This window comes from Barbatula barbatula (assembly GCF_947034865.1).
Source record: "Barbatula barbatula genome assembly, chromosome: 9".
Classification (NCBI taxonomy): Eukaryota; Metazoa; Chordata; class Actinopteri; order Cypriniformes; family Nemacheilidae; genus Barbatula; species Barbatula barbatula.
Window position 1 is genome coordinate 7497202 of NC_136772.1, and position 13634 is coordinate 7510835.

At 38.3% G+C, this 13634-nt stretch overlaps 2 protein-coding genes across 17 annotated transcripts in view; one reads left to right on the forward strand and one right to left on the reverse strand.

Moving 5' to 3' along the window:
* caska (calcium/calmodulin-dependent serine protein kinase a) overlaps positions 1-13634 on the forward strand; it is a 105884-nt gene that overhangs the window by 75515 nt on the left and 16735 nt on the right. For 6 of the 16 annotated variants that reach the window (XM_079465021.1, XM_079465023.1, XM_079465025.1 and 3 more), the window contains exons 6-14: positions 3842-3944; positions 5153-5328; positions 5488-5610; positions 6135-6218; positions 6977-7076; positions 7365-7382; positions 7492-7613; positions 9504-9581; positions 13508-13588. In XM_079465021.1, coding sequence (XP_079321147.1) covers positions 3842-3944; positions 5153-5328; positions 5488-5610; positions 6135-6218; positions 6977-7076; positions 7365-7382; positions 7492-7613; positions 9504-9581; positions 13508-13588 — 885 coding nt within the window. Of the gene's footprint in view, positions 1-3841; positions 3945-5152; positions 5329-5487; positions 5611-6134; positions 6219-6976; positions 7077-7364; positions 7383-7491; positions 7614-9503; positions 9582-12837; positions 12886-13507; positions 13589-13634 lie in introns of all 16 variants that reach the window. The other 10 variants (XM_079465019.1, XM_079465022.1, XM_079465026.1 and 7 more) reach the window with 3 other exon arrangements.
* Positions 1412-2920, reverse strand: gpr34b (G protein-coupled receptor 34b). The gene is made up of 2 exons (XM_079465029.1): positions 2857-2920; positions 1412-2745 (listed from the first exon to the last, which is right to left on the reverse strand). Exon 2 carries the CDS (start codon positions 2721-2723, stop codon positions 1644-1646), a length of 1080 nt encoding a protein of 359 aa, XP_079321155.1. The 5' UTR covers positions 2724-2745; positions 2857-2920; the 3' UTR covers positions 1412-1643.

Below are 13634 nucleotides of genomic sequence, written 5' to 3' on the forward strand. Positions count from 1 at the left end.
AATCATAAGTCCTTTTTACTCGTGGCTCGGATTGTTTGGGATTTCTGGTTATAAAGGCAGTTGAATTGTGACCTCTTCTCAAGCCTTAAAGGAGTAGTTCACTTTTTCATGATAATTCGCTCAAACACATGTCTGTGTGTTTATTTCTTCTGTTGAAACAAATTGAGGCTTTTTAGGAAGGGTTTCCAGGCTTCTTATCCATATAATGCACTTGAAAGGGGGGGCTGTTGGTTAAGGTCCAAATTTCAGTTTCATCGCCTGCTTAAAAAAGCTCTAAACGACACCAGACGATATATAAGGGTGCATGGAAATAAAAAAATTATGTACTTCTTAAACATAAATATATGGCTTGCTCTGCCTCAGAGATCCTCCAGGATGCGCGTCCATTACTTCCGTATTACACAGTCACATTGGAATGGTCACGCAGGACGTGGGCGGAAGTTCTGATCCACTGTTTACGAGTTTGGAGAAAGAAGACAGTTCAAAAGTTCCTGAATGTTGAATGACACATTATATGTCTTTGTCTGTGTTTCATTTTTATCCGGCTTCAGCCAAGAATTATCTTTTCGGTGCATCCCTAGTTTGCCGTGGAGTGGTGGAAGATGCAGTCGTGTGCATGATGGCAAATGACGCAGGTGTGTCGTAAGTTCCGGTGATGAACTTGGCATTTTTCGTTTTGTTCCAATAGGATTGCGGGAGCTTTCGTCACAGACTTTGGTTCACATGCAGCCGAGGGATAACAGAAGCTAGACATTATTGTTAGTAGTGTTGTCAATATGGATATTTATCTTAAACAAACGCATCGATTCGCTTCAGAAGACCTTTGTTAGGACCACAGAGCCGTGCCGAGCTGTTCTTTGATCGATGGTTGCACTTTTTGGAGCTTCAAATTGCCCCCCATTCATTCTTATTCTACTGCTTGGAGGTAAAAGGATACGTGGTATCATAACTCTGACTGCATTATTCTTCAAGAAGGAAGTCGTGTTCAGTTAGGATGCCTTGAGGGTGAGTAAAACATGGGGAAATTTTGTTTCTTGGCTGAAATATCCCTTTAATTTTTCCTGCAGTTATTTTCCAAATTTCTTTCCAAATATTAGTTCAACAGAACAAAGCTATTTAAGCTGGTTTGGAAAAGCTGTAGAGGGAGTAATTCATAACCCTTTAAAAGGGTTTTTAAAAAAGCATTATGAAATAATTTAATACATAATATCTATAAAATGAATATGTAAACTTAAAAGGTTTCATTTTACATGATTACCACTGAACAAGTGCACAGGTTTCCCCTATTTTGCAATATACACGATGGTTGCTTCTTCCTAGAACCCAGCGACTATATATATAGATGTTATTGTGCTGAATGGCCAGTTAAAAAGTCATTTATAAGTACAGTTTTTCTCATATTATTCAAATCATAAACATGTTTATTATACACAAAAATGATACAATTACAAAAAAGTCTTAATATTTGTGGTTGAAGTTTTTTATCAAAACTATTTTAGTAACAAAGTAGTGTTTCTGACAGAGAATACAAGGAAATACACAGAAATTGTAAAGTAATTAATGAGCATCAATTACACAGCTGACTTTAGACTCACGATCTGTGTAACTCTACTCTACAGCTAGTTTGTATGTTTTCAGTAAATTTACAATAATGACGTTTTTGCAAGTTTGTGCTCCTGAGAAGCAGTCGTAGGCACAACTTCATTCGCCTGTTCTTGTAGAGCGTTACTAGTTGTGAAAAGTCCAGTGTTTTGCAGAGAACAACCACGACAGACGATCTTCAGCATTACTTTTCGAATAGATCCACACAGCAGGAAGTACATCACTGGGTCCAAACAGCTATTGAGAGCTGATAGTAGCAAAACTAATTCATTCGTTTTATCCATCAACCTTACCCAATCACAAGATATGTCAGGTGTTATCTGTGAAGTAATATAAAAAATCCTCACAGAATGATAAGGCACAAAACACAGTGTGAACAAAAAGAGCACAAAAAACGACTTCCATGCTGTTTTGTTGTACTTGCTCGCATTGGGGAAATCCGGTTTCTCTCTGGAAGTGGTAAAGAGTTTCATTCCAATCTTACCGTAAGAGATGACCAAGCCTGCGTACACCACCCAAAAAAGAGCCACGATGACAAAATTGAAGTAAGCTATCCATTCGGAATTGATTCGTTTTTTGTATTGGAAGCATTTTTGGGACTCGTTGTTTTCGGCAGACTGTACGACCAGTGGCATCAAAGCAGCAAAAGCCAAAGTCCAAATGATACCACAGACGAGCACACTCCACCTGCTCTGCCGGAACATCCGTCTGCAGGATGCCATTTTAAACTTCAAGTAACGGTCAACACTAATGAGACCTAGTAAAGTTATACTAATGTACATGTTGGTATAAAAGACGTTGCCCACTATCCTGCACAGGACCGGCGGCAGAACCCAACGGTCGTTGTTGGAATGATACACCACCCGGAAAGGTAGGCAGATGACAAGAAGTAGGTCGGCCAGAGCTATGTTAATGAGGAAAATGCGAATGGAGTTCTTCTTAGAATGCACTCTCAAAAACACCCAGAGAGCCAACAGGTTCCCAACCAAACCAAACAAAAAGAAGACAGCGTAGAAAATAGCCAGTGGCACCTGGAGGTTGCTGTCGTCCATCTGGCATTTTCTGTCTTGCCTGGTAATTTGTGATGTGTTGGGGAACATCAGGGTAGAGTTGTGTTCCATTGCACTTTTTAAGTTCTCAGTCCTTAGAACGAGAGAGTTGACATTGAATCTTAATGTGAGAACCTTTTTTAACTTACTAGTACATGGGGCTAAAGTATGCGCAAAAAAGATGTGTCGATTGCATGGTCCTTACCATATGAATCATGTCCATCAAAGAGGGGTTTTTCGCTGTCCCAGTTGAGAAAGGTCTCTGATGTCTTATCTATCTTTGCAAACTTGCATGTTTATAAAGGTCTTCCTTTTTCATTTCCTCAAATAACCATCTCATAGCCTAACATGGGTAGGAGGAGTTTGCAATGAGGAAGAGGGCTTTACACAAACTTTTATATTCAATGAAACTGAACATCTATGAACAAACAAACAAAAAAGTCTGAAAATCATGTTTATAAAAAGGTAATTTTCAACATCATCCTATGTGGAACTTCAAGAAATTTTACTTGAATTCAGAAATATTGGGACGGTTCTTAAATATGACCCACTTGTTTCAACAGGTGACCCATTTCAAAACCTTATTTTATTTTTAATCCATTCTTGTGTATATGGGTATTTAAACAGAAATGTTTAGAGATCAGGTTATTTTCTGTCACGTTAACTGACACGTTAACCCTGGTAAGAAAGTTTTGTAACTTCCTGAATGTGTTTTTACACCTCATCTTTGAGATTGTTATCACTTACAAATTGACACAATCCCACAATGTGTTGTTTATGCTATTGTAGATAATTCCTTTGAGTTTATTTTAACAATGGGAAAATATTTAATTCAATTTATTTACAGTATATCCGCCAAGATCGGTGGATTCTGTAGTCGTCTTTTAAGAATCTCTTCTGTCAACATCTGACCCAACATCTGATTGTCTTCTACTTCTCTACTTTCCTACCCCCCCAGAATAAAACTTAGCTTTGCATACTGTGGTAGGCTAACTGAGACCAGTTTTACTGCACCTATGCATTGTTGTTCTTTTGTTGCAAAAACTGCTTCTATTGTTTCCCCCTACTTTGTAAGTCGCTTTGGATAAAAGCGTCTACTAAATGACCAAATGTAAATGTAGTCATTTTTACCTGAGTAATAATGTCAAATGAGCTGTGTGATCGAGTAACACAGTTTTTTGTCTTTTCAGCCTCATTGTGTGTTGCTTGCATCAAAGGAGAATTCAGCGCCGGTGAAACTGGGTGGCTTTGGTGTGGCCATACAGCTTGGAGAGTCTGGACTAGTGGCCGGAGGTACTTGAACTTTTAATTTGTAAAGCACTCAAAATTGGTGTATGTGGCTGAACACACTGGCGGATATAGGCCCCAGTCGAAATCTTATTGGCCCCTAAAGTGCCCCATCTCTCTCAGGGCCTCTGTAGCCTACACCTGCGTGCTTTGTTCGACCGGATCACAAGTGGACGACGTTAAATATGGGGTGTGAAACGTATTGAGCTTGTCAACTTTCTACCACTTCCAGAAGTCGTCGAAAAAGCATTCGACCGGATTTAACTTTATCGGCTAAAGACCTAAAAGGTCGGTTTAAAGACAAAAAAGTGCAAAGCACATCGTTTTCTCACCATTGCCAACTTCTGAAAGATTGTTTTCTGTTTCTGAACACCATAAAGCCTAAAAACCCAAAGCAATATATAATCTGTTCTGTTTATTTATATTATAGGCTACAGCTTGTCATTTGTTCATTTGTTCTTATTGACTGACTACATGCAGCATAAAAACAGCTGTGTCGACCCCTGATAACAGGAGTGACCCGAAAGAGAGAGATTGTTCTTGTTTACTTGTTTGCTGTTTACTGTTTATAAGTATAGAAAACACGTTTGCGTTGTGTTTGCTTACTTACTGACCTGTTCTAATCTCTGTTTCTCATCAATACATCTGCATCATTCTCTTACTCCTCATCAGTTTTAAGTTTTGTTTCGAAATCTGGTAGTGCCATCAGCAATTGAAAAAGGAAAAAGAATTGCAAACTATACTTAGCCCCCCTCTGTAAATTGTGCCCCCAATGTGGCCCCTGCTTTTAAGAAATCCTAGATCAGCCTCTGGTTGAACATAAATTGTAACAATGCATAAAGTTTCTGTACTTGCAATACTTAGTTCCTATATTGTATGCTCTCGACTACTGCTTGAATTCATCCTTGGACTTGGTTTTTACTACCTATGCAGTAAAAACACGACAATGAGCTGAAAAAAACTAGCATTTTCATTATATTGATTCGAAGAACTGAAAAATTATCATCATGGTTTCAGTTCCTTGTTTTGCACAGAAGCACTTGCTCTCGGTTTAATATAAATCTCAGATCATCAGATAACTTGTTTCTTTAACTGAGGCTTCAAAGTGATCTTATTCATGACTTATGTCCTGTTAGTGTGTATGCATGATTGTGTTTAATTATATGAAAACAGTTTTAGCAACAGATCTTTTGTACATATTGTCTGTAATGCAGGTCGGGTGGGTACTCCACATTTCATGGCCCCTGAGGTGGTGAAAAGAGACCCTTATGGAAAACCTGTGGACGTGTGGGGCTGTGGAGTTATTCTCTTTATACTGCTGAGCGGCTGCCTGCCATTCTACGGCACTAAAGAGCGCCTGTTTGAATCAGTCATTAAAGGACGATACAAGGTAGTGATATTGACTTCATTTTTGAATAGGCACCGTCTGTTGGCGGCATGAAGATGCTCAGTAAAATTACATTTCTAAAATTTTTTTAAGTCTCAGTACCTCTCTTTTAGCCTGTGGAAGCATCAGTCCTGAGAGGGTTTATTTGTGTTTGTTCCACAGATGAACCCTCGACAGTGGGGCCACATCTCAGAGAGTGCCAAAGACCTGGTGCGTCGTATGCTGATGCTGGACCCTGCAGAGAGGATCACCGTGTATGAAGCTCTCAATCATCCCTGGCTCAAGGTACCAACAGAACACAAAATCAAGCGTGTAGCTTTAGTTCTGGCATGTCACGTGAGTCAGCTTTCGTTTAAAAATTTATTCAGCTAATAGCAGCTTATCGTGTTGCTTAAGACCAAATTACCCTCCTCCATCCCCAGCTCCACTTCACATTAACAAACGGACTCGACTTCTGTATTCCTTTTCTAAACTGCATTTGAACTATTTGTTACACTTCAATGTCTTTAAGAACGAATGACATCTGCATGTTCTGTTCTGATTACCCTAAAGGGGGTTATCGCTGCGCTCCCTGCTCTTATTTATGCTGGCTGCATGAATGGGCGGAGAGTTTTGCACAGAACAGAAACATACCACCAATCTGAACTGTATGCTAATCGTCAATAATATTTGACGGTAGTGAACCTGACAGAAATGTGTACTTTTGCACAAGACAGACCATAACTTTTTAAATACCAATATCATTCAAGCTATTAAGATAATGATGCGCATATTATGCATCATATAAATGTGTGTGTGTTTCCTGTTAGGAGAGGGACCGCTATGCCTACAAAATTCACCTTCTTGAAACAGTTGAGCAACTGAGGAAGTTCAATGCCAGGAGGAAGCTAAAAGTGAGACACTAGCACTACTATCTGCATTCTACTCCACCAGCTGCTTATGTACACAAAATACATGCATGTTAAGGGAAATATAAAGACCATATGTAAATAGAGTTATTATATTTTTCTATTTTATTGTAGTTAAATTAATATTTGAATAAATTAGCTTTTGTTTTTATATCATTGTTTCAGTGAGTTTATAGTCACTGTCCTTCTGAAACCTTGTTTGTCCAAATGTACTGTTTTTTAGGAAATGGGAAAAAACGTTTAAATGATTAAATATTGTCGTCAAGGACTTTTTAATACGTTTTACGGCATAGATATTTGTAAAACCCAGTGACAAACATGTTAATAATAATTTATGGCAAAAAAATTATCACAAAATATGGAGATACAAGGTTTCAGAAGGACAGCAGCGTTATGTTAATTTTATTATTTTATACATTTTGTATTTGCTGTTGTAATTTTATTTTTAACGTCTATTATGCTGTTATGATGTTATTTTTTCATTTTTTTATTTTAGTTTATTTTTCAGTTTATAGTTTAATAGTTTTGGTACCTGTAGTGGTAAGGCAGCTTTTTTCAATTACGCAAATACTATTTTTGGTGATTGTTACAATTTTATTAATTGTAGTTTTAGTCAACTATAATAACCTTAATAGGAATTAGGGCTACCTGATCTTTATGCTCCAAAAAAATCCAAAAACACCAAATAAAATGTGTAGCTATAAGTTTAAGTTATTTTAACCCATATCCGTGTGCTTTGACAGGGCGCTGTGCTCGCAGCAGTTTCTAGTCACAAGTTCAACTCTTTCTATGGTGACCCACCTGAAGAAATGCTAGACTTCTCTGAAGACCCCACTTCATCAGGTAAAAGAACCAGCAGAGACAAAAGATCATCTCTCACCCTCTTCACTTCCCCTCTTAATGTTGTGGTCGTTTTTGAGAGGAGAGAGTTAATGAATTATTTTTCTACACCCGTTTACGGTTTTCTTCTTCTTTTGTTTTTGGTTACTTTCTGTCTAATTTCTTTACATTTAATTACATTCGGAAAAGAAATTATTGTTCTATGAGCTATTACATACACTATGCTTATAAATCATCTCTGTATTGTTCATGCTGTATTTGTTGCTTGTTTCTGTGCTGGCCACCGTGCAGGACTATTCGCCGCAGAAAGTAGGTGTCACTGCCTGTCCCCTTACAGAGTCAAATGTGTGTGTCATTTGTTGTACGTGCTCCTTTAATATTTAGTTAATGCTTGGGTTTTGTGTGTGTACATGCATAGGGGCTGTGTCACAGGTGCTGGATAGTCTGGAGGAGATTCACGCCCTGACAGACTGCAGTGAGAAAGATCTGGATTTTCTACACAGCGTCTTTCAGGACCATCACCTCCATACGTTGTTAGATGTAAGACTCATTGTACCGCAGAAACAAATAACCAGACAAACTGCTGACCACTGACACATTTGTGTTTTTGACAACCAATGTGTCATTTTGAAAATGTCTCTCCTTTGAGTTTCTCACGGCAACAGCTTTGTTAGAATGCAGTTTTTTAAAGAACAACTTTTAGGATTTTGTTACAAGTTAGGGACGATTCACATTTTGCGTCTTTTGAGCAATAGGGAGCGACGCGCACATTTTTCCACATCGAGATGGAAATTGTTAAATTTCTCAGAGTGCTCACGTCTTCTGCGCGGTTTTAGATGTGAAATGTTAATTGCCCATCAGTGCTCTTTTTTGAAGAGTCATCAATAATACTATTATTTTTTGTATTTACCAAACAATTTATGTTTGGTAAAGTTCATGTCCTTGAATGTTTGACAGATGTTCAGTTTTGTTTCAAACATTAGCAAGTAGTAAACAAGAGATCTTTATTGTAATTTTTCTCTGTCGTGCTTATTTGACAACTCAATGAGCTTAGTTCATACTTTGTCCATTCATTGCATTTATATATGCACGTCCATGCACTCGTTGTCTGCTGTCTGTGTTTAGTTTGTGTTTAACACATTCAGTATTATGGTGTTGTGTGTGTATCTGTGTTTGTGAATAAGTAAATAAGTGCAGCTGTGGACTCATCTCGTTGTTTCGGCATTGTGCGTTTGTGTGTATCATGAAACAAGACCTCTGTCAATACACTCACTTTTTCATGCGATTTTGTGTGGATGGTGGGGTCTGTCTCAATAACCACAGGCCAGAGGAAAGCAGAGAGTTGTCCCCGTCCCTCATGCTTGGGGTTTGTGGATGAGATTATCAACGGGACGCTGTGAATGCGCGTCGTCCCATTGAGAACTCAACTCCGGCTCTCAATAGGGAGGGAAGCGACGGCGCCTATTGTCAGCCCCTGCTTTTTTTCACTGCTGGCCTCCATCAATGTCTGTGAAGACGTTAGCCTTCCTCTCATGGACAGAGAGCTGTGTGTGTACAGTAATAGCGTTAAGATCTGATCAGCAGCATCAGATAAATACTTACCTCGAGTTTAGATCTTCCTGAGAATCTTTTACTTGTTTTCTTCACAGACTGGCTGTGGTGAGTAGCCTGGACAGTTTTTTCTTTGAACACGTCTTGTGGGGAGTGTGACAGACCGTCCATACTCTCTGCTGACCATGCAAATTTCATATGTTTTGAAAGTGTTTCAGTGTTGTGAAATGGATTGTGTAGAACTGAAATGTGGAACAGATAAGATCGTGCTGTGTTTGCTTTTCATGAGAACCTCTTGTTCATTACTTGCTAGGTAGTAGAAGGTTTATTCATCGAGTTTTGGTAATACATCTATGTAGTTATGTAGTTATATTGTGTTGCAATCAACATTTGACCATTTAATAATAATGTTGAGGTATGAAGACCCATTGTACTTTTCAGTACAATGCGTCTTCCATATTGGAACAGCTTACCATAACAGCTCAGCTTGTATCTTTTTGTTGGGATATTAAAAAAAAAGAGTTCATAATGACAATGCACAGGGTCCATTTTGTTTCCTCGCTTGTTGCTTTTAAGAGTCCACAAGGCTGATAATGAATATAATTTTTTTTATGTGCTAAAGTGAGCTTTCATGAATTAATTGGCTACCAATTGGCTACCATTATTATATAATAATTATTATATTACATTAAAATATTTACTTTATTTATATATTATAAAAGAGCATCTGTCTCTGAAAGAGCAATTCTTAATATAATATTTATCACAATGTCCACTTTTGAGAGGAGTTTTTTATCTTTGGACTGTTGTAGAAACATTAAGATTCAATATAGCTGCACAAAGATTAACAATTTGATTCCTTCAATTTGACTTTTTCAGCTATATGACAAGATAAACACCAAGTCGTCACCCCAAATCAGGAATCCTTCCAGTGATGCAGTTCAGAGAGCCAAAGAGGTGAGTACAAAATCTCAGTCTATCATAGTCAATCAGTCTATTGACAGAAATATACAGTCTAAAATGATGAAACCAAGGCTATTGAATGTACAGTCATGGCCAAAAGTATTTGCATCAACATAAATGTTGTGATTTGCAAAGTTTCTGCTTAAGATGCTGTGGTGTTCATTCACATTGTTTAAAGATTATTGTGCAGAGTGATCAGATGCATTTTAAATAATGCATTTTAAATAATTGCAAAAGAAAGTCCCGAGATGTCAATCCCATATAGAGAACGGGTGGTTAATCCTCAAAAGTCAAGTGGAAAAGCAGAAGCCCAAAAATTGTGGCCGACACTGAGCACTGATAAGGCAAGAATGGATCGCCATCAGTCAGGATTTGGCCCAGAAGCATATATCCAGCATGCCAGAGAAATTACAGAGGTTATGAAAAACAAGGCTCAACGCTGGAAATATTGACTCTTTGCATATATTATGTTTTTGCCAATAAAAGCCTTTAAAACTTTATTAATTAATCATTATTTTCCAGTATAGCATAGAATCATGTGGATATTAAGTATAATTACTTTGTCAACCACAATATTTTTGTCATTGCCAATACTTCTGGCCATGACTGTACTATTCCCTGCAAGTTTCGCCTTGTAGTTTAAAGTGGTCATATGACATAGCTAAAACGAACATTATTGTGTGTATTTGGTGTAATACTGTGTGTTTACGCGGTTTACTGTTAAAAAAACACACCTTAAATTACTCCTGCTCCTCTCTGCATTTTTACAAGGCTCATTATTCTGAAAAGCACGGCGTGCTCTGATTGGCCAGCTACCCAGTGCGTTGTGATTGGCCGAATAGCATGTTGCGGAAATGCATCTTACCATTTTCCGAACCATCGGCTTCCAAAGCATATTGACATGTTGTAATGTCATCGATACCGTGCGAGTTTGAGCCTGAATATGATCCAGATAATGCAGACGACCAACCTGATCAATCAACTTTCACAGTGCGACTTCAGCAGAACGTAACAGATCGATAAATGTTTCTTAAATCAGTTAAACAAACCGAGGGCCTGTGATGCTGTGTCTCGATGTGACACGATAAAGATATTAAAACATATTATAAATGAGGCATTTGTTGCATACAGCGAGGAAATTATTACTGAATATGATAACTTATATTGTATTTTTTATGTTTCAACCGTAACATGCGGCAAGGGAGAACAGTCAGAGGATACTTCATACTTAAATGTTAACATAAAACTGCATAGTTTCTGCATTAATAAATAATGCAAACATACTTAGCATTTCACTGGCTGTGACACAGAAGCGGTAGGACTGTCCTTGCATAGTTGAATGTGCACTTATTAGAAACAGCCTTTGTGCACAACCAGCTGTTAATGCGCTCCACACATTCGAATTTGGGTGTTGTACTAAACAGTGTAATAAACCTTAACCAGTGATTTCAAATTGTGTCGTCTTTTGGAAGACCCAGCAAATAGTTTTATTTTCACAATGAAACACAAAGCATCTCCACGTCATAGATGCGAGAACAACACTACAGCGTGAATAGCTACGCCTTCTTTCTTTGCATATACATTAGGGTGTAATTAGGGCGTAGATTTGTGGGGGCGTGTTTGAATGAGGGCAAGTTTGGATAAGCCTCTGCTTTTAAATAGGACATATCTCTTGGTTTGAGACTTTAATGTTTGCAATTTGCAAAAAGACACCAAAAATACAGGAAAACACAAAATCACGTCATATGACCCCTTTAAAACTAGTCAACTGTAGGTAAAAACTAACCCCAACCAAACATAAGCATCCTTTCTAGCCCTTTTCAGGCCTGCTGTACATTTATTGCTTTACTGTTACATTTACGGTTTTTAACGTCTTAAACGAGACTGGATGTGGATTTAACCGGAATAATATTAAGATGTTTCTATTACTATATACTATACAATATCTGTCTATTACTGCCTACTATTGAAAATATTGTGTGTGTGTGTGTGTGTGTGTGTGTGTACAGTAGATGGCTTGTAAATGTGCATGTTCTCTTCTATCTAGTTTGTGTTTCCGTTGCTAATACCCTTCTGTACATCAGGATGTCCTCAAGTGACTCATTATGTTACTCGGAAACCACTTTTATAAACTGTTCTTCATAGGCTGAGTCTCTCTCTTGAACTTTTTACTTCTGTTCTATCACTGTCACCATCACAAAAGTGCTGCATCTTGTTGCTCCAAATATCAATGTGAAACAAATGAAACACCTTTCCAAAGAACTGTTGAATTGGTAATAGTCATATTCATTAGAGATATAACTATGGCCAGTTGCTATCGGCGATGTTTTTACTTTACTCTGTTTGTAGATTTATTTCAGAAAACGCCATGTGGCAGTCGTGTGATTTTGTTTTTTATAGTTTAACAAAGTCTTACACAGAGCTCTATTTTGTAGATGCTTGTTCAGCTGAGTGTTTGATTTAGGTGACATTTACAGCCCCCATGAGGTCCATTGCTTGTGTGAAAACACATGCCTGTTTTCTTCCTTTCGTCAAATCCGCTGCGAATAGAAACCCAGATTAACAAGTGAATGTGTTTGTTTGCTTTCGCTTATAGAACGGGCTAGAAAACATAGCATGACAACATAATAATGACTGTGTGAAGTTAGACAGAGCAGCGCTTTTGCTATTGAATCACACAAGGCTTCTGAAGAAATGCTCATTGATAAAGAAAGAGACACTAATATAAACCCTAAGGAACACACATACAGACAAAATGTACATCTTGAATGCACTTTGGATAAAAGAAAAAAAACGCATACATGTAAACGTAATGATGTGCATTCAGCATGGGTTTTTTTGTTTCCTGCACACGTGAGACTCACTTTTTGGGTGCAACCCACTAGTTAAGAACCATTAATCATCAGAGATAAATATGAAGAATTTCTCCATTCTCAGACTGTACTCTTTAGTTTGATGGTCTCCCTCAGCGGGACCTGAAGCGCTTCAATAGCACACCAGAAAGGAGCTCAGACATGTTGGTGATTAAGAAATAAGCTTCCCGGACCTCTGGCTCGTGACCACTGGCAGTGGTGAAATTCTTAAGGATAATCCTTTCGGTCTTGCACAGAGCCACCGGGACGGAAACTAACCCATCACCTCTAACTTTTCCTCTAAAACTCAACCTTCGACACTGTGCTACTAAAACTACTAAAACGGACTATAAGTATAAATGTTACAAAACTATCCTGTGTGTGTCTCTTATGCTAAGACCTCCGCTGACGACGGGCCGAGCACGGCTTTGAAACATCTGGAATATGTAAGCTGAAGACATTTTCCCAATCTTTAAAACTAATGTCCACTTTACTTTGAACCACTCCACCAATGTTGTATTGCTCACGCATTTGTAAATTGCTTTGGATTAAAGCATCTGCTAGATAAATATTCATATAAATGTGTATTGCGGGATCATGCAAATCTTTGAGTAATGTTTTGCTTCATTAAATTCCGGACCTCCAATTTAGCTTTTTGATTGGCTGAAGTTAGGGGGCCGCCAGGTGCCCCTAAACATTGATTGGAGCTGATTAAACATGATTAACGTGACTTCAAGGAACGCTGAAGTTCCGGCACTCAGCAGGGAGTTATGACATATCTGCAGTACTGTGCCAAATCACCTCCTCCCACCTCCCCTCGCTCACCCCACCCATGGAAGGGCCCAAATGACTCCAGACAGGAGTGCTGATTGGTCACATGGGGTCTAAGGGTCATACCAGAAATGTTTGAGTGTGTGTGTCTCTTTTCTGATATATGATGTGTAGGGTCTCAGCACAGCAGTCGGCTCAAAGTTGCAGCGTGTTTATATCATTTGACTTGAATTTGAATAGGGTATAACAAGGAAATGGCAGCGTGAGGAACATTCTGATTATTTTGTTTGTCTGTAGGTATTGGAGGAGATTTCTTGCTATCCTGAAAATATTGACGCTAAAGAACTGAGACGGATTCTAACTCAGCCCCATTTTATGGTGAGTACAGTACTGCGCTCTATTTTACTTTTGCAGAAAAGCTTTT